The sequence below is a fragment of the Calidris pugnax genome, unplaced genomic scaffold (genome assembly GCF_001431845.1).
Source record: "Calidris pugnax isolate Ruff unplaced genomic scaffold, ASM143184v1 scaffold304, whole genome shotgun sequence".
Taxonomy (NCBI): Eukaryota; Metazoa; Chordata; class Aves; order Charadriiformes; family Scolopacidae; genus Calidris; species Calidris pugnax.
In genome coordinates this window covers 212,601-233,403 of record NW_015091068.1, presented here as the reverse complement: position 1 = coordinate 233,403, position 20,803 = coordinate 212,601, and the positions used below count along the sequence as shown (strand labels likewise).

At 46.1% G+C, this 20,803-nt stretch overlaps 1 protein-coding gene across 2 annotated transcripts in view; it reads left to right on the top strand.

Annotated features, from left to right (window-relative positions):
* Positions 1 to 20,803, top strand: part of GAS7 (growth arrest specific 7) — a 92,016-nt gene that overhangs the window by 19,019 nt on the left and 52,194 nt on the right. Inside the window, exon 2 of one of the 2 annotated variants that reach the window (XM_014956967.1) lies at positions 8,955 to 9,078. In XM_014956967.1, the coding sequence (XP_014812453.1) occupies positions 8,955 to 9,078 (124 nt within the window). Of the gene's footprint in view, positions 1 to 8,954; positions 9,079 to 20,803 lie in introns of those variants that run through there. The other variant, XM_014956968.1, reaches the window with a different exon arrangement.

Here is a 20,803-nt window from a genome sequence, read left to right as displayed (position 1 = left end):
AGTCAGCAGCGCTGTCCTCCTCTGCCCTGCACTCCCCCCGCCACACCTGCACTCCTCAAACTGGGAGCCATCACAGGTTTTTAATGCTCTTTCTTCCCAACCACCCTCCTTGGATCAGGGCTCCACGCCCATGCTCTTTCCCCACACTGAATCTCTCACTCACTCCATCTTTCTTATCGTTCCTAGTACTTACACCTGCCTAGCGTCCCTCTCAGCCAAAATAGTCTATAGCCATTGCCAGGCAGCTCCCCTGGGAGCCTCCCAAGCACTTCCACCTTTGCTGGGGAGTTAGCATTGTCTGTGGCATGATCTGGACCAGACCTGCTGCAGTTCAGTGCTGTGGCTTCTCCCAGTCTGGCCCCTCAGGTGGCTTTGTGTACCAGGCACACATTGAGAAGGAAGAGAGAGGACTAAGCTGCACTGGAGTTACTTGGATTTTTCACCTCTGGCTCAACAGGCCTTGTTTTGAAGGGGTCTAGGTGGGACTCATAGATCAGAGTATTTATCTTCCCATCTATTTTGGTCTCTCACGCAGCACTGAGCCAGAAAACACCACCCAGTCTCTCTCCCTGGGCCATGTATCCTTCAGAAACATTTTGTATTTCCCTAGTTTAGGGTACTGGCAGAGAAAAATATACCAGTCCCAGAAGGCTAATTCTCTGCAAACACAGTGGTATTCATGGGTCTCACCTTAAAGCAAAGTCCAGGGCAAATGCCTGTACTGCAGCCAAGGACCTGGGTGGGAGAGGAGGGAGAATTTTGGCAGCTGTGGATCTAGCTGGGTCCTTGGCAGGGGGAAGATAGAGCTGAGGGGGAAGCATCCGCCCTGCATTTCAGAGCTAAATGGGAAATAGAGGGGTGCAGAGCTACAGGACAGTTGGCCCCAGAGCAGAGACCCATGCACAAGGGCCACCTGGTCCTCCTGGTCCAAGCTGCGGTAGGAGGATGGCAGAGATGGCATCCAAGGAAACAGCAGCTGCATGGAGATACTGAAGTTATTTATAAGGAATAAGGGGTGAAGAAGACTTTGGCATGGCACAGAGGAGACTTACAAGAACAGGGAGATTTTTAAGACTGGGAAAAATGAGAGTTGACCTGCTAGACTGGCATGTGGGTCTGTGCTGGGCATAGTTCAGCCCACAGCTCCAGTGCTCTGAGACACCAAGCACTTGGTAGAGGCAAATGGACCATTTCTCTTCGAGGAAGAGGGTTGGTGTTACAGAAGGTGGCCAGAGAGGAGGCACAGTGCCTGAAGAAGAGGAGTGCCATGGGGGCTGAAGGGGCAGCGGCATTGGCAGTGTCTTGCTGTGTTTGTGCTGCAGAGGTAGTGCCCACAGGGCCACCCAGGGAGGGTGACTTGTTCCCAGCAGCCATGTGCCATCAGATTCAGGCAAATGGGAGCTGTGCTGGTTGCCATGACAACCTAGAAAGGTCATATGACCCGTTCCACTTTCTAAATATAAATCTGTTTCACACAGTGTATGTGACTCCATGGAAACCAAATGTTGAGCAAGAAAGATTGCATAAAAATGAACAAAATACAGAATGACTCAAAGTATGAGAGAGAGGCTGTGGGTAATGCTGAGGAGTTCAGCGCTGCCCCGGGCATCCCCCTTTGCCAGGGCGCACATTGGTGCAGTCATACCCATGCCTGGCCTGGGGAGGGTCTGTGGGATGCTTCTCAGTGCTGGGATCTTCATGCCAAACTTGGGGTGGACACAAGTGTTGATGTAGGCATCTGTGCTGCCAAAGGTCTTCTGTGGACTTCTCTCACTGGCACGTCCTACTTGTAGCATCAGCTGTGTTCAGACACAGGCCTCACTTCATCAGCCACACCATATTTGCCTTATTTCTGCTTCATACCCTTGCTCTGACACACACCTTTGCCAAGTTTGGTGTGTATGAAAACCGCAGAAACATGAGCTCAGTAATGTCAGTAGAGAGCAAGGTTTTCCTCACAGGACAGTGGGCTGTTCTGGTGCAGGTTCATGTTGTGGCCATTTTTCCCTGCTGTGTCCTTGCATTGCTTGTTGCAGGGAGTTTGCCCTCCTGCGTGTTTTGTCCAGTTTTCTGTCCCCAGTGATCCTCCAGCACTGGGCAGGACACTGCAGAGGAGCTGCTTAGTTGGACTCTGTAGCCTTTCTTTGTGCTGTTGGATCTCAGTAGAAGTGTGGTGTGACTCTGAGCAAGTGGCAACAGCAGGTAATGATACTGCATTAAATTCAAACCTTTCCCACAGCTAGAGGCATCCTCTTAATTTGCTCCAAAGCTGGATGCTTTATTGAAATAAGATCATAGAAGAATTTAAATTGGAAGGGACTTTCGGAGGGCTCTGGTCCATCCCCCTGTTCAGAGTTAGATCAGGTTGCTCAGGGCCTGCATTTGTTCTTTTGAGATTGCTTTGCTTTACCTTAGGTTGTGCGTTTGGGAGAGCCCCCGGGCTGCACACTGCTGGAGTGCAGTGCAAGCTAACACATCTTCAGGGAGCTCAGGCTTTTAAGTGCACAGATGTTTCCTCCCTAGGATCCCTCTTTGAAGGGCAATGGGCAATGGGGATTTCCTGCAGTTTGAAAATGAGAAGTGATTTTCCACTATTGAGCAAGGCTGAACTTGTATCAGGGTTGGTCAGTGTGGGACGGACTGATGTCTGCCAGCCCTTCACTCCCTCTTGCCTCACTTTGCTGCATAAAACCCTTCTTGGGTTTCTTTTTTTTCCACTACTGGGAGGGGATCACATTGCCAGGTAGTCTGAGTAGGATGATTTCATATGCTCGCCTTTGCAAGCCCTCTAGCACATGGTTTGGTGCTGAAGAGCTCCAGTGCCCTCTCTGCTTTGAGGTGCCTTTTGCATTTGCTGCTCATTTCTGGTTCCCTTATGCTGTGCATATACCAGGAGAATCTTGTCCTTGTTTTTCTGCAGACAGCAAATGAAAACCATCGCTTGTCATGGAGGATGAGACCTGTTGCATGGCTGGCTCTTGTCTTCTCCTGCATGTACCCTTACTATATGGACTTCTCATCCTAGGAAATCTCATAGGAGGGAAGTGCTTGTGTTCTTGGGTTTGAATGTTTTCAGAGATACTTTGGTCCCTTTTCCAGGCAGCAAACACAGATGCATGCAGATTTCACGGGGGGTCATACGTTCTCTGCTCTGCTCACATTGTTCAGGTTTCCGGTTTCCTCTACCATGTGTTGCCGACATCCTTTTCAGGTCTAGATCTGCCTGTCCACCACCATGCGGTGGCTGGTGACGCTCCCAGAAGTGACAGAGAGGGAAGTGGCGTGTTTCTCTCAGCTCAAAGGCACTGCTGGAGTTGCAAGATTCGGAAGGCAGAAGCCCACCCAGCCCGGGCTTCTGCACCGCTGAGTCAGGGGCTTCAGGGTCCCATCTTTTTCTCTGCTTGGAATAGAACAGATCTTCTAGAAAGAGGCACTTAATCTGATGGAGGAACTACAAGAAATGCACAGCCCCCTGGTAAGCTGTTCCAGTCAATACTTATCCTCATGACTGGCAGATTCTTTTCAATCTGAGCCTGTCTAGTTTCAACTTCCAGTCACTGTTTGCTGTTCTGTTTTCACTGGTTTGTAATGCTTTCTGCTGATACCGAAGCCTTCTCTCCATGTAGGCAGTTGTCTGTTGTGAGTTACTGCCCTCATAAACTATCCTGGCAGTACTCATAAAAATAGGAACAAGAGATCAAAGTAATAGCACAGTCTTGCTGAGCCATCTAAGGAAGAAGTGTCCCAGCAGAAGCACCTTACTTTTCTGTGCCCTCTGGCTGGGCACAGTTTGTATCCTGATAAGAGCTGGGTTTGAGGAGCACTTTGAAGTGGGTCTGGGGGTGCTGTGCCAGCATGGTGCTGGGCTCCTGAACACCATCTGCCTGTTGCTGCCCCTCTCGGTGCTGTATCCTGGCCCCATCTCTGTCGTGTATCACTGGCAGGAGTGCCTGTCATTACATGCCGGGTTAGCCCGAACTTCTCCCATATGGATGTGCAAACGTGGTTCCCGTTTAACTGTGCTGATGCCAGAAGAAGGGACCGCAGAGGGCCTGGATAGGACAGGGTTCATCTGCCGAGAGCAACAGGGCGAGAAAGTCTCTCCTATTATTCAGATCTCCTGTTTTGGCAGAGAAGAGACAATGTGCTGCAACCGTGGCCTCCATGGCACTCTAATTTCTGAAAGGATGTGCTGCTGAGTGTGCCAAAACTATGAGGTACTTAATCTGTGATGCATTATAGAGCCCAGCCCCATATGCTACTGCCCCACACCATCTATTGCAGAGCCTCCAGTATCTTTGCTTCAATGGGTGTAGGGTGGTGAGGAATAGAGGATGAAGCCAAGTTCCATTTCTTCTTCGATTCGTCCCCTATGCCTTTTTCAGTTCCTCTTTCCCCCATAGAGTGTCAGTTTGGAGCAGAGCTGTTATAGGAGTGGGGGTTCAAGTGTGTGTGGGAGGGGATGGCACTGGGACCGGTTAGGGGCTCTAACAGGGAAGTGTTCCCAGCATCCAGGGGATCTTCCTCTGTGGTTCCCAAGGGGGTATAAAGGCCTATCCAACAGTGAGCTGCTGCTTAGGGTCACATTTGTCTCAAACAAAAGGAAGAGATCCACACATCCATATTCCACTGTCATGGTTTCAGCTGGGATGGAGCTGACTTTCTTGCTAGCAGCTGGTGTAGTGCTGTGTTTTGGATTTGGGATGGGAATAGTGTGCTAGCACACTAATGTTTGTGTTTGTTGCTAAGCCCTCCAAGGCCTTTTCTGCTCCTCACACCACCCTGCCAGCGAGCAGGTGGGGGGGGACACAAGGAGTTGGCAGGAGACATTGCCAAGGACAAAGGGCTATTCCATACCATGTGATGTCATGCTCCATATATAAAGCTGTGGGGAAGAAGAAAGGAGGGGATGCACAGTGTGATGGCGTTTGTCTTCCCAAGTAACCGTTAGGCATGATGGAGCCCTGCTTTCCTGGAGATGGCTGAACATCTGATGGCTGATGATGGAAAAGAGTGAATTAATTCATTGTTTTGCGTTGTTTGTGCTTTTGCTCTACCTATTAAACTGTATTTATCTCAATGCACAAGTTTTTTGCTCACTTTCACCCTTCTGATTCTCTCCCCATCCCACTGGAGGGGAGTGAACAAGCAGCTGTGTGGTCCTGTCTGCCAGGTCCTATCTGCCAGGTGGGGTTAAACCACAACATCCACAAACATCCAAGCAAACCACTGCCCAATTGTTTACAAGACCTTCTGCATTTGGCAGTGCTGGAGTTTTCCTCATATTCAGTCTTCTTGACCATCATTCATAGTGACTATTGTGTTCACAACACTTCTTTACTGCAAAATCAGAAGCAAAGGTAGAAACATGAGTAACTCAAAAATAGAATTAATAATTGCCAAAAATAATGCTTGTGTGCTTTTTTTGAAGTGATACACGTTTTGGCAAGGACTATAGCTAGAACATTGGCTTAACTTTGGTCTTTGTACTATTTCCAGGCAACTTTTGCTGGTGTCCACTCTGCCACTCTGTACTGTCCACATCTGTCTCTTGGCATGATGTTTGTGTAACAGTACAACAGTGGCACCTATCTGCTTTTCCTGCAGTCCACCAGGGAAACCTGAAGCCACACTGAAAATGTGACTCAAAGGATGTTGGGGCAATTGCAGAGCTTCACTTAAGCAAACCAGCGGTATCTGTCCTTGCAGGTTACTGATGCTGACCATGTGAAATGAAGTAATACCATGAGCCCCTGAAGTGATCTAAACCTAGTCTTGACCTTTTTGGTACATGGAATCACTGTAGGACCATATTAAGAAAGAAGAGTAGCGGGACTGGATAGGTCTTCAGTTCCAGAAGGGAAAGAAGGTGTTAAGGACAGAATTGGTGAGCATGCAGTAAATATGTGTGAAATTCCGTACCTTCTAGATTCTGGAACAGAACCCAGGGTTGGATTATCCCAAATTTCTCCTGAAACTGTAGGGAGAGGTGCCTGAGAGACGTGAGATGGAAAAGCTCCCCTGCATGGCAGGTCACGGTAGCTGAACAGGACCAGAAGTAAGCTTGCACAAAACAGCTTTTGTTTGTAAGGCCCACATGATAAAAGTCTGTGTCGGTGCCATACACCAATAACTTCATCACCTGCATAAGCAATGCGATGCTTCCAGGGACATCATGTCTGGGAAGCCTGCAGTGAGTTATTTTCAGTCTTGACTGAGAGTAAAACCAAACAAAAGGATGATGCTGGATATTAGGGCCATACTGCAGGTGTCAGGGCTGAGTGAGCAAGTTTCTGGTGGTGCCAGTATGTGGCTGTAAACAATTGGAAATAAGTATGTTGGAGCTGTGGTAGAAGTGGCATTGCATAGTGAAACAAGGCAATTCCATGAACACCCATATCATGTTGGAGAAGAGCTCACATAACCCAGAGGTTATGTGGGATAGCTTAATTTTTCTGTCATATTCATGAGGTTTAATTTTTTTGTTAGTAGGATTTAGTATGTGAAAGCTATGTGAAACAGGGAGGTGTTTCAGTGCATGTATGGAGGTGTCCTGCTCCTGTGTTCAAAGAAGAGGCATGGGTGTGCTAGCTTCACTAAGACAAGAATTTGCTAGCTTCACTAAGACAAGAATTTGCATTTCTAGGCAATAGAATAACACCAGCAATAAATGAGAATATGTGCCTTTGGACAGGCTAATGTGTAAGAGAAGTTTTCGCTTTCATCCTAAGCTGAGATCAGAAAAAGCAAAAAAAATCAAGTAGTAACATAAATTGTGAAAGCTTCTGCTTTCTCACACGTACAGCAGGGTGAGCAGAGCTGTAAATTTATTTGATTAAATCTTAGCAGAAACACAAGGGATAGGAATAGTTGGCAGAGATTCTACTGATTAATTCTGTGTACCACCCTCCCAGCCATAGGCATGCGGAGCATGAGATTTGAGTCATGCAGCCAGCAGAGTCACAGAATCACAGAATCTTCATGGTTGGAAGGAACCTTTGAGATCATCAAGTCCAACCAAAAAAAAACAAAAACAACAACAACCAAACCCACAAACAGACACAAAACAACAATCTCAGGCACTAGAGCATGCCCTGAAGTGCCATGTCTACATGTTTCTTAAATACCTCCAGGGATGGTGACTCCACCACCTCCCTGGGCAGGCTGTTCCAGGGTCTTTGTAGCTCCCAAGCTAACTTGTTCAATTCATGTTGGGGCATCTGAGTCTCCCAGTCTGTATTTCTGCTGAAGAAGAGGAGCTGAAATCCGAACCAGCGTAGGCTCCATCTGTGCTGCTGCAGTGGGACAGTATTTATCTCACTCTGGCCTTGGGTCCATATGGCTGCTTTGCAACCTGTGACCTGTCTGTGCAAGCATGCTTGGTGAGGCATGAACGCAAGATCATTCTTGAATTCAGTGTCTCTTGGGAGTCATTGTAATCAGAGTTTTCTGAAACTGAAAAGAAACATTAAAAACTTTTGGCTCCAAAATCATTAGATTTCCTTTTTATTCTGGATTGGAACAGAGTTAGAATTTCACTCAGAGACTGAATGTGCAGGAGAAGGACACATCACAGGTTTCTTTCCAATGGTACTGTTCATACACCTGTCAATGTTTGAATACTGTGTGCACCCAGATGCTGAAACCCTACCTGTCGCCTGGAGGGGGCTGCTTGTGAATCTAGTGCAGTCACTTCAGACCTGTCCTGGAGAGAGATTAGCTTCCAAGAGAGAAATAATTCCATTTCAAACATTTTTCCTTGTTATTTTGTATTTCTTCCTTTGAAGGCAATGCAAACAAATGCAGAAAACACACATGCCTTGTTTGCCTTAAGGAATTGTGGAAAGGCAAAGTGAAGCTCTCTGGATGTGAGCCAGGAGGAAGCTGTTGGGTTCAGGGCTGCAGCCTTGTAGGACTGCGACTGGCAGTCTTTGGCCATGCACTGTGTCTCTCTCCCTTTGCCTTATTCAGTGTTCGTGGTTGAAGAGACCAGATAGGATTCATGTCTCCTGTGGGATGAAGCCCTCTCTATCAGTCTCACATCAAGCAGCTGCTGTAAATCCCAAGCTAACAAGGAACCACCAGAGCTATGTGGAAAAGGGAAATAGTCCAGGTGACGCCATATAGTGTGGGCAATTACTTGCACTTCAGCTCCACCTCTTTCTTTTCCTTGCACCCTGAACCTGCACTGAGGCTTGCAGCTGTGTTGGTGAAGAGATGTAGAGCTGAGGTGGAACTTGAACCATGATAGCAGTTCTCTGTGTTCCTGAAGAGCAGGTGACAGCATGACACTCATCTCCTGCTGTTCTTAGTGATCTGGATCCCTCCTAGAAATCTGAATCCTAATGATCCTGTATCTGGATGCTATGGATCCAGATTACAACTGGATCAGTAATGTATGCATTGCTAATTACATGCATTATTAGTATATAATCAGCATACTGATAAATTTACTTCACCACACTACTGCTATAGGCAATATGGCTCTGCAGTGCTGCTTCTTGAAAATATACGAAGGTGATGGTGACCCTGTAAATTACATTGGTGCAGCACCTCCATGACCAGTGCTTTGATCCAACAGTATATCCATATGAAAGTAAATGGGCGCCAGATGCATACCTTACTTTCTCAGACAATTAGTTATTTTATGCTTTGCATTTTACTGCTTAACAAGAGTCATTTTCTTGGACAGGTCCAAGTGCTCATGGATATCAAATACAGAGGGGTTTCATGTCTCCCAAAGAATATTCTGTGTAGCCAGTGCTCCAAGGGAAGGTTGCTTCATGTTCTGGATGAAGCTAGGACAGATGAGGGGAGAAATGAACTGAAAGTCCTTGGGTATACTGCAATCTCTAGAATGTCAAACCACATAGTCCCTTTCTAGATGTGTGGCTGGTTAGACTTTACATTATCTAGATATTAATTTAATAGGTTGGGTTTTTTTCTTTTCTCAGCAGAAACCCCGAAAGGCAACTCCTCAGCCAGGAGAAGATACCTTGAATGGCCACCTTCCCCCCGGCTGGCAGAGCTATATGTCTCCCCAGGGCCGAAGGTACTATGTGAACACCTTCACAAACGGTAAGTGGGGGTGGGGACTGCAGTAAATGTGTCCCCCTACCAGTACAGATCTGTTGCAGGAAATTGTCTCTCAAGTTGATTTTGATAACAAGGTAGGCCCAGAGTCAAAGGAATTAATATGACCATGCCACCATATGAAAGAAGATAATTATGAGAAGATTTAATCTTCTAATAGTCTGTCATCTTAATTCTGACCATTAGAAGACATCTGAAGCTTTTACAGAGACAGAGAATGTAAAGTAGAAACACTCCTGCATAAATGTTTTAGAATATAAAACACTGTTAAGGATATAATATTTACAACATTCCTTATTTCCTTCCCCTTTAGCTGGAGATATTTATGTCTGTATATGTACATCTAAGTAAAGTAGTTTGATAGAATGTCAGATATCACTAAAGCACCATTAGGGGAAAACAGAAATAGTTAATTGAAGAGTTGCTGAAGTCAGAGTCAACTTGCCCATGGAGACAAGGAAAGAAAAACACATGTAATGGGACATCAAAGACAGAATTTTCATTTTATATTTGAGTGCTTTATTCACTGTTGTATCAGTAGAGAAGCAGCCTTAATTCATCATCTGCTTATCATCTGCTCCAGACCTGTCAAATTTGCACAACCTCTGGCTTACCTTATATTCTGCGTCTACCTGCTTTTCTTGTCATGAGCTTACAACAGCGTTGCAAAACAAGGACTTGTGACCAGCAAAACCAGATTTCTTTAGCAGAAAGAATGACAGAATAAGGGAGGAAAGGACACCAGGAGTTCACCTGGTTCACAATAGAGTCAAAGCCACCAGGAATGACCACTAGCGTTCCTCTTTCTGAGTCACTGTGACTGCAAGGCAAGCCATGGACTGGCACAACATGCCTCAGTTTATTCAGGGACTGATGTGTTTTATTTCAGAAACTAGAACTTTGGCCTAGAACTTGGCCAAGTCATTATTTACCTGAGTTTTATGCACTGACGTCTCATAGGATCCTCCAGAAGGCACAATCACCATTAAACACTGTCTTTGTTTTCAAGCATAGTCGGCTTGGGCTCATGGGCAGCATCCCCTGCATGGCTGGGGAGGTCTGTAGGAGTTAGATACCCTGTCCCCGCTGCAATTCACAGATAGGTGAGGAGGTAATTAAGCTCAGTCCTGAGCCATAGTGGTGATGGACCCTTACTCACATGCACTGGCTTGAGGTCAGATAAAACCAGTAAGAGACAGAACATGGCTTTTACATGATAAAAGCTCTTGTCACCCTACCCAGAAAGGTAGATGACCTGGACTCAGTTTCTTCACGTCAGGCAGCTTTTTACTTTCTTCACAAAAGTTACAGACAATATAGCAATGGCCAATAGCAACATCCTGCTTGGTAGGTACAGGTCAGAAATCAGGAAAGCAATTTTCTCTAGGAAGGCAAGCTAGCATTGGCTTAGGCTGACCAGGGAGATGGTGGAGTCTCCATCCTTGGGAGATCTTAGAACCGGGCTAGACAAAGCTGTGGCTGATCTGATCTGTTGCTAGCAGCGGTCCTGCTCAGAGTGAATAGCTAGGCTGGAGACTTCCAGAAGTCACTTCCAACCAGACCTTCTCAAGACAATGTCCAAACCGCTTATGGTTGTGCTCTCAGCTACTTCAATGGGATTGCTATTCAGCAAGAAATATGGTTTTCAGACTAACAAAGATTAAAGACAGGTTAGTAGTGGGATTTCTGTGTTCTTTTCTTGGTTTAGGGAGCAGTTATTCAAGTTCTGTTTAGATGAGAAAGATCCTCACCAGAGTAGTCCTGAGCCCAACTGGCTTTGAAGTTAGGCTTCTTCTTTTTTCTTGTGCTGGACTCAAGAATCATGCATTTCTAAGCCCTCCACACCTTCCACGAGAGCTGTAGCCTTTTGTGAGACAACAGGAATCTCCTGCAGCATGTACAGAGTCACTCTGGCTCCTCCACTCCTCCAGCTTAGCTGGTATTCCTGGTATGCTCAGTTTCTCATGGACTGCTCAGTTAGAATATGCTGCTACCTGAAAGTCTTCCAGCTGTGTATATACTGTTTTTTACTAGTTTATCTGTTTAATGATATTGTTTGGGAGTATTTTTTCTCTAGTTGGGCTATATTGTACTGTCAGATTCACATCCCAAATGCCTATGCTTCCTCAAAGTGGATTATGTGGCAAAGAAGTGTCACCTGTGGTATCACCTAGGCCTCAGACAAAGCAGAAGCTGAATGCAACCTCCAGGCCTTTCTGTTGAAGCATGTGATGAAATCTCATCCAGCCCTTGGCATGAGCAGCTGTCTGGTCACTCTTTTGATTTAATCTGACTAATTGGCTCAGACCTTTGTCACTGCAAAACTAGTAGTGCAGGACTAGCCATAGCCAGATTGTCCAGTCTCATGTTGAATATGCGCTTTCTTCCTTGACTGTGCTGCAAGGTTGGACCTGCTGAGCCATGCAGTCACCATAAAGCCACATTGGGCATGCAAGGCTTGCTGTCAAACAGTGGGATTGCACCTTGACACTCAGGAAGTATTCTTTGGCTTTGAGCCATATGATAAGTCAAAAACCATGTGCTATAAAACTGCAGTCCCCATCTTGCCTACAGTAGAGTTGCACTGGTGTGGGTAATGTTTATGGCAAGTCTCATAGACCGGACAGCTCACTGACTGCACCCACCGACTTGTCTGAACCACTTACTTGTCCTCTCATTGCTGTAGCTGCTGCTGGGAGTATCAAGATAAACACTGGCAGTGTTTGTTGTGGAGACACAGTGCCAGCACATGTCTCTGTCACAGGGTTTCATGGGCCCCCTTCCTGCTTTGCCTTCATAGCACCATTGTTTCAGCAGCAGGAGCTAGGTCTCTTTTCCATCAAGATCTTATTTGTGCAAATGTACTCCTAGGTTGCTCTCTCTTTTTCATTGCTGTCACCAGATGATAAAAGTACGCTACAGCGTTTGAGAGAGATACCACTGTTTAGTGTAAACATGATAACTCAGAGGTCAGTGGAAGCTGAAGGCTGGCCTTCAGTCTCACCCATGTAGTTAAAGGTCTTCTGCTCACCATTGCCCACCAACAGGAATTGATGCAAAACTCCTGGTTTGTAAGGTCATAACCATTTCTCAGATTTCCAAGGGACCAGTCATCTCTACTGAGATGGATGATCAGAAAGTGTTTCAAGACCTCCTCCACACTCTTCACAAATTCTCTTTTCTTTTTTTTTTTTCCTTCTATGGGGAAGTCTGGGTGTTTCACACAGTGACTCATAAGTGGCTGACTGACTGCATGTTGACTTGCTGTAGAACTGCTGTAGGAGTGACAGCCATTGCTAGAATGTACATCTGGTCTCAGCTGAAAGAGAAGGGACATGGGTAACCTGTCAGGAAATACTGTAGCCCCTGCATACATTGCTTTCCCATGGTCTTTGCCCTCTGATTCCACAGCTGAGACAGTCTGAAATGATGATTCTTCTCATGACCCACATATGCATCAGAAGACTCTGAGGTGTCAGGGAATACAGCTGTGTTTGCTGATGACAATGATGCCTCCCAGGAAGGGCATGAGCACTTCTCTTGCTAGGACACTGCACATCCTGACAAACTATATTGATAACCTCTCCTTGCTGAATGGAGGTCCAGCTTCAGTGGGGTTGATGAAACGTAGGCTCTTTTAGAATATAGCATAGCATGGGAATTAATAGCTCTGGGATCTGTCAATGCAGCCCAGCAGAATCTGGATGCTGAGTCTGCCTAGGAGAGAAAGAGATTACCCATCCAAATTCCGTTGTGTATGGTCTCAGTCAAATGCCAGCAATATTCTATATGAATTAATCCCATACAGATGGGTGCAGCAAGTATACTTGTTAATGTACAGACTATTCCAAAATACAAGATTCTGTGTAAGATAACGTTTCATAGTTAACCATGCCAGCGAGTCATTAGAGGGAAGGGAACTTCTCAAGACAACAAAATATTAATCAGTCAGAGTAGGTCCCACCCATCTGAGGCAGAAATATTTGCATCTCCAAGAGAGTGATTCAGTCCTTATTTTAATGAATACAAATAGCCAAACTATCTCCTGGGCAAGGAATAAGTACAGTGAGATTCAGATTCAGATTCAGAAAGATTAAATCTGTCTGAACCCCCTTCAGAAGGCTTGGGAAAGAGCCTTTGGGGAGCCAAGGAGCTTCCCGGAGCTGTGGAATGAGTGTATATTGTGATGCAGACTTTCTGGGGGAGGGCTCTCCTTAACAGATGCAACAAGGCATAAAGGATGTGCTTGGAGGGGGAACCTTTGTAACACCCTACTAGGAGAGGACAGCACTTCAGAGGGATAAGGGAATGAGAAAGAACTTTCTGGTTATTTTAGTCTAAGTGGTTTAATTGTGGGATTCTTTCTTTTTTTTTTTTTTCCCCACTTCTGTCTTTCACAAACATCTGTACCTGCTTTGCTAAAACTAGATGTTGTGAATAAAATATTTTATTAGGATTGTACATAAACAGAGCTGCACTGGAAGGTGAGTTTAAGGCAACTTGGATAACAGCAAGGCACTGTTCACTGAAGGTTATGGTAGATGTTTCACTTGGGGGATCTCAGCCAGTTCACTATCTGCTCAGCCCTCTCAGGGCCTTCTGCTGCATGGAGTAGGTGGAGAGCTGGCACCAGGGAGGTGGACCCTCTGACATGCAGCAAAACACTGGGACACTTACTTGAACTGTAAGGGTTTCCAGAGACCTTGTTACACTGGGCTACACTGAAAAATGAAGTTTTCTTCTCCTCCATTTGGAGCCTTCTGTCATAGAGCACTTCAGTTTTCAGTCCCACAGTGGAAGGAGGTTCTGACTTCAGAGCTGTTTAGGCGTGTCCCTGTGTATGTCTCATGTCTCCTGTTATCAGGATCTACAAAGCTTCCTATTCAACAGGAAGAAACATGAATTTGTACTTGAAAGGCTCTGTTATTGCTATCTGCCATTGACCAAAGGTAGGTTCCCTCCCAGGCACCTCTGAAATTCTCTGCAGAGTTTCCTTCCATTTCCAGGTGCAGAATCTGGACATGGATCAGAATCATCATGCCAAAACAAGGCTGTCTTCTTCAGGTGCTCAAGCACCAAATTGTCTAAAGGGACTGTACCACTTCAGCTTTGTTACAGAGGCTTGTACTTTATGTAGCCTTTTTTAATTTCCTTAAAATTTTTGAATCCAAGAAGGGATTTCTGTATCTTAACCATGGCCTGAGCTCTGCTTGCTGAAAGAGCAAAAGGTTTCAGAGAGAATAAATATGACTGGTTATTCTTCTAGTTTACAGCAGGTCTCTCTGGCTGCTGTGGAGACTGCTTTTTATGCCTTTTTCCCCCTCTTATTTTAAATAACTTAGAATACCCCTTTTCTGTATTATCTGCTCTCTCCTTCTCCTACCCACTGAGGCTGAGCCAGGCAGTGGAGCTGAAGTAGAGGCAAGAGGCTATCTACTTCTACTCAAGCATGCAGAAAATTTGAGAGGAGACACTAATGACAAGTAGAAGAAGCACAGAGCTGTTCAGTGACAGAGTGGGAGATGTTAGTCCTCTTTCATAGGTAGTGATCTGCAGGAAAAAGTAGCCAAAAAGTGAGTGGAAGGAAAGAAGGGCTCTTCTCCATGACACACACGACACAGAGCATCCTCAGCTGTCCCTGCTGGAGCCCTGCGGTTCCTTCCAGCTGTGCACTGCGTGGGCTGTAGATGCCCTGGGATCCATCCAGCCTCCGCTAACAGCATGCGGCTGCAGGAGCTGTCTCTGATCCTACCTTTTCCAGAGGTACCCAGACTTGGCCTGCCAGTAAACTCAGCTAATTGCTGCAGCGCGACATTGTGGTTTTTCCCTCAGGGCTGATGTTAGGTAGCAAATGTAGTGCTGTGTTTTTGGCTAAACAGTGCTCTGCAAGGCTTCCTGTAGCCTGAAGCTCACAAATCCATGCTCTTGCCTTCTTTTTATACGTGTAACACATCCCTTGGGCTTTGCTGTAATGCTTCCTCCCTTTGGTTGTTCCTTTCATGATATGTCTCTCATGCATGAGGCAGAAGACAGTAACTTAACTCAGCCATATGCTAAGCATATGTGGAAGCTCCAGGCATTGGGTTCACTGTCTGTTCTTTTAAATGTTATATCTGGACATCCTCTGCATGCCATGTCCATCTCTTGCAGTACTGCAGCGTCCTGTGTGCCCAAACAGTTGCCCTGGCAGTCAGTGGGAGGCATGTCCCAGAGCAGGGTGAGGGATTCACCAAGCTCAGGGCTGCAGTTGAGCCCTGGGTTGCGTAAGAGCCCAACAGAGCTGGGGAGTGCTGGCAAGAGCGGGCTTTCTTGGCAGGTTCATGGCAGCTTTAGCACTTCCACTATTGACAAGCATTGGTGGGAGGAGGCACCTGCCCTCTCATGCGGTAGGACTGTGGCTGAACATTACAGGCTACAGGCAGGGCAGGTCTGTGAGCAGAGACCCCGCGTGCAGGAGAGGCAGCTCATTTACAGGAAAACAGGTCTTAGAAGCAGCAAAGGTGGTTTAAAAGCCGGCTAGAGGGAAGGCAAACTAAAGGGAAAGGGGGCAATAGTTAAATCACAATAAGATGGTGCAAAATTGCTTGGCAGATCATACTCAGAGCGTGGTAGTCAATAGTCCCTTGTCAAAGAGAAGTTTGCATCAAAGGAAATCCTGCAGGGATCTGCCCAAGGCTTTGTTCTTGTCAGTATTTCCAGTAATGAATGGCATGTTGACAGTAAGAGTACTTACTCAAACTTTAACTTTAACTGAAGCTGGGAGAGAATGTGGTATGCTGCACAGAGCAGGCTCAGAATTCACAATCATCCTGCAGCTGAGGACACACGCTTTAGTAGAGTAGTGTTCAGTAAAGGTGCACCTAAGATGGGGGGTTTCATCAGAAATAATTGACAAGGACTGGCAATGGAGCAGTTTACAGAGACGTGGGGGCTCTGGAGGATCTAAAACCAAGTGTGAGCCAGCAGTGTTGTGCTAGTACAAAAACAGCCAGCATTTTCAATTGTATAAATGGAATGTTCTCTGTAAGGCATGAAGTAAGCCTCCAACTTTACAAGGAAATTACAAAGCCTCAGCTGGAATATTTTATCTTGTTTGGGCTCTACACTTCAGGAAAGATGTAAACCAGTTGGATAAAGCCCAGAAGAGAGTAGCAAGAGTGATGGGAGATGTGGGAATCTTGGCCCATGAGCAAATGTTAGGAGATTGGGGCTGTCTGCCCTAGGAAAGCGAAGATGTGGATAGGGGCATGAAAGTAGGCTTCAAATGCATAAAATGCTGTTGTGAAGAGGACTGTTTGCAATGCCTGTCATCACTAGAAGACACAGTAACACACTTCAGTCGCAACAACAACAACTCTAACTCTTCCTACCTCTCTAAGATAGTAAGTGTGGGAGTAGAGAGCTGCCTGGGAACCTGTATCACTGGAGTTGTCTAATAGCAGGTTACGCAAAACTGTGAAAAATCATGTTAGCCTTGTTTTGGGGCACAGCAGGGACTAAATGACTTCCTGAAATCCCTGTCAGGCCTGTTTTTTCAGTCTGTAAAGCCTAACCTATATGAAAAATATTTATCAATGTAGGGGATGACAAATGCCTGGGACTCACATGGGAGTTGTTCTTTATTTGGTATCTTTGTGTTTCCCCAGTTTTTACATACATCACATCTGACTAGGCTGTTGTCACTCAACTGCTGATTTGCTTTTTCTAGTTGTCTAAGTCAAAGAATGTTAGTATGGGTTCAGAGGAACATTTACTGCTGTTCATGTCTTATGTACCTACAAGCACCTTTGCCGAATGTTTCCGCTGTACTTTGGGACAGACCCTGCTCCTCCCTGGACAGTCCTGTCCTCCTGCTCCCAGGGAAAAGCTGGATCAGCCAGCACTGTGCTGTCCATCTGCTGGGATGGTCACAGCTGGGAGCTGGGAGGGGACGTGGCCTTTGAAGGAAGTCAGCAAGCAAAAGCTACACAAGTTTTGGTGTGGTGCTGCTCCCCAGCTGAACCCTTTGTGTAGTTCTGCTCCCTCATCCTGAAAATAGGAGGTGTTGAGTGATCAGTCCATCCAACAAATTGCCTTTCTGAACATGTTGGCACTGCCCATCTCTGCTTCACCATTTGCTTCCTTCCTCACATGGTGCAAAAGCCTTTTTTTAAAAAAAAAAAAAAAATATTTTTTTTTCCTCTTGGTGCTTGAGCTATTCAGAGATAGGAACTCAAGTATGCATTCCCTTTCCTGGGGAGGGGATTTGGATTTAGGGGCAAGTAACATCTTAATTCTTTTGAGCCTTCAAAATACAACAGAACCTTCCCCTTGCTGAGGCACTAATATTCTTGTCAGCTGTCTCCAGTGGTTAGTGTCCTTCCATGTTTTGATTATCTGCCTGTGCTACCATATATCTTACCTGACCATAGTAGTCACATCATGTGTGTTGTTCTGTGGTCTAATTTTCATTGTATTTACCTGAAAAAACTCAAGGAATTTGGTGCTTAACTGGAAAGAAATAGAATTTATGAGACAGTGTTCTTATGTGGAAAAAAGATATTAGAAAAATGTGTAATGAAAGAATTGGGGTGACTCTGTATGGAAGAAGCAGATTTGCACAGGTAAATGAGCCAGCCGACAACGACAGCACATTCCTGTCTATCTCTACTTGATGGCCCAACCAGATAAGCACTCCACATTTATCATTCTATGAAACTGATTGGACTCAATCCTGAAACCATTTTAAAGGCCTCTGACCCACAAAAGGTCTGTAGAATGAAGCCCAAGAGGATTTCAATACAATAAAATTGTACAATACAATAAAATTTGTTTTCAGAGTATGGTCTGCCGTAGGAAGGTTGAGTCCACATCAATCACATTATGGTCAGGATGCTGGGCATCTGTCTTGTGCAACATCTAGAAACACACAAGCTTGTCATGTCCAAACATAAGAAAGAGGAGAGAGATGGCAAGCCCCTCAAAAACACCTGGAAGACCCTTCTCTGGAGCAGTCATGGTCCTTATTTTGCATTGTTAACTCTGCAAGGAGTCCTGTGCTGTCTGGAAGTACAAGTCAGGATACTTCTCCTGGGACTTGGAGGGTTAAGTGCATGTTCATGCTCTCTGTTTAGAATCAGGACAGCAGTGAGCAAGGATGATAAACTAGAAGGAAGTGTGTGCAAAGGAGTGCATGGCTGTCAGGCTGGTGCCCATCAGAGTCCTCAGCAGTGGCTGCCCTCTAGGATACTCACTCCTGTACGCTTAGATAGGTTTCACCATCCCTACTGCTGTCTCAGCAGGGCAGAGTTTGATTCACCTGACAAGGTACCATTTGCAGGGTGGACAACTCCATTTGAACAGGATCTTCCAGTATCACCATTTATCCATTAAAATAAATGTCTTTTCCATTTCAATTGTCTTCCTGGTGTAGGTGTCCAAAGTAGCTAATGTCAGCTACACCCTGTAAGTGCCAGTCTCTCTTCACCGACTCTAATGAGAGCTTCCTTTGCAACCCTGACTCCAGGAGCAGGTAAAACTGGCTGTAGTGAATCTGACCGGGGACCTGAGCTTACAGTCCAGAACTGAAGGGGAACTTGTACTGTGTTTCCTTGCATGGGATTAGTGCCCCTTACTCCTCCCATAGCAGAATGCAGCTATGATGGTGTCAACAGGGAGGGCTGTGCAGGGACACAGTCTCCTCCTGTCAGGTCATACAGTGAGCACACCTCCCTTCACATCCAAGATATCCACCCTGGCTTTCTTCCCCAGCAGTGCCTAGGATGCGTAGGACATCTCTAAAATGCCGCACCCCGTTTCTACACTTAGTTCCTAACAGCTGTCACAACTAGCCTAGCATGTTCGCACATGCACACAAACACCCATCTGCATGCGTGCTCACACTTCAGAGGGACAGCACTTTGGGGAAGACTCAGTGTCTGAAGACCTGCCATATTCCCAGGGTTTCCTTGAATAGCAGTAGCTGGAAGGCTGGGCCAACAGCCCTGCTAATCACACCAAGGCAAAAATATTTACCCAGCGGCAGGAAGCCTTGACAGGTTTAAGAAACATCAGAAAAATCAGAAATATGACATGTTGGCATAGTAATGGTTGAGGAAAGAAACATGTCTTTAGTTACTGTCACTGCACAAGTACTAAGAAGAACCCAGGAGCCCCACAGCTGGCAGGAAGGCGGTGGAAAGGAAAGGTAGGCTCTGTAAGCACAGCTTCAGGGATGTCCCAGGAAGAACACTCTTTGCCTCGTTCAAGGCAGCCACAGCATATGGCTTAGAGCTGGCCAGAGCTGCAGCTCAGTGTTACAAAGCTGTAAGCCCCACAGAAAGCTTTTCTACGTGCTAGAAACTACTAGGTCTGAACTGAAAAAAAAATGCATTTATGCATGCAACACTAATAGGTTTGATTCAGCAGATGGAGAGGAAAAACTTCTCTGCTGTTGGAGCAACGAATGAGAGACCGGTGATTACTTGGAGAAGTAAATCTGAAAGAGAAAAGGTCCTTCCCAGACCTGCAGTACTGGTTGTTCCTCAGCATTCCATCCCTGTGCACTTGTACAATACTACTCTGCCTTGGATTTTTTACTAATCAAATTTTAGATGTTAAGATCTCCTCCTAGCCAGTGTTTGGCTATCTCCATGCCCATGCTTCCCCAATTTCTCCAGTCTCAGCATGACTACCCACATCCCCTTGCACTACCACAACCCCCTAGGATGTGTGTTCAGTCCATGCTGTCCCATGCCTGCTGCGTGTGCCAAGGAAGAAGAATTGGCTGTTTGAAGTGTGTAAGCAGACCAAACCCCGTGCCCCCACCTCCTGAAGCTCCTGCTGCCCTGCAGGAGATACCTGGGCTCTAGCAATGGTGCTTGTGACTCTGGATGGGGAGAGCATGGTCTGGAACCCACTCTCTCTGTGCAACCCACCCCTCATATACAGAACATAAATCCTTCCCAGTGGCCCAGATGGGTTTGTAGGGATGGCTGCTTCTGGTTCCCGAGGATGGGGAGGGTGTTAGTGGCTGAGGGTGATGGCAGCTGATGGACTGAGAGAGAAGGAAGTCTGTGCATCCCAAGATGGATGGGTTTAGGTCTCCTCTTTGCAGACAGGGAGAGAATAAAGTCTGGGAGGACTGAAGAGAGTGTAAACACTCTTGTGCACAGCTTCCATGCTTCTTCTGAACCAACCTGGCTGCCCATCGAATTCCCTTATTTGCTTCAGAAAAAATATGAACACAGGCTTTTTATTATTTCTGCCTCACCAGAACTGTGCAAACAGTGGTGGGCTCCATCAGTCGAGGCCAACTGTCCATCTGCACTGTCCATGGCTCACAGGTCAGCTCTAGTGTTGACCTGTTTGGAGAAACATGAAATAAGGCCGCCAGAAACTGCCAGTTAACTTGTGGCCTTCATATTTCGAGGGATTTGTGTCAAATCCCAGCTCGATAAATTTCCAAGTGCTTTATTCACACTTCTGCATTTCTGTCTGTGACTGAGGTGAGGGGTTGTTGTGTGTGGTCTTACTGAAGTAAAGCCAGTAAGTCTGTATGTGAAGTGCTGTAGACTCTGTTGCCACTGGGGGCCTGTGTCCGTTTCACCATTGAGCTGAGATTGCCTGTACCTGGCTGTGGATGGGGGGCGGTCCCTGTCCGTTCCCTTCCCAAGACAGGTACCATTGTGGCAAGTCAACAAGAAGGTCTGTTGTTCTGCTGGAATTTCAA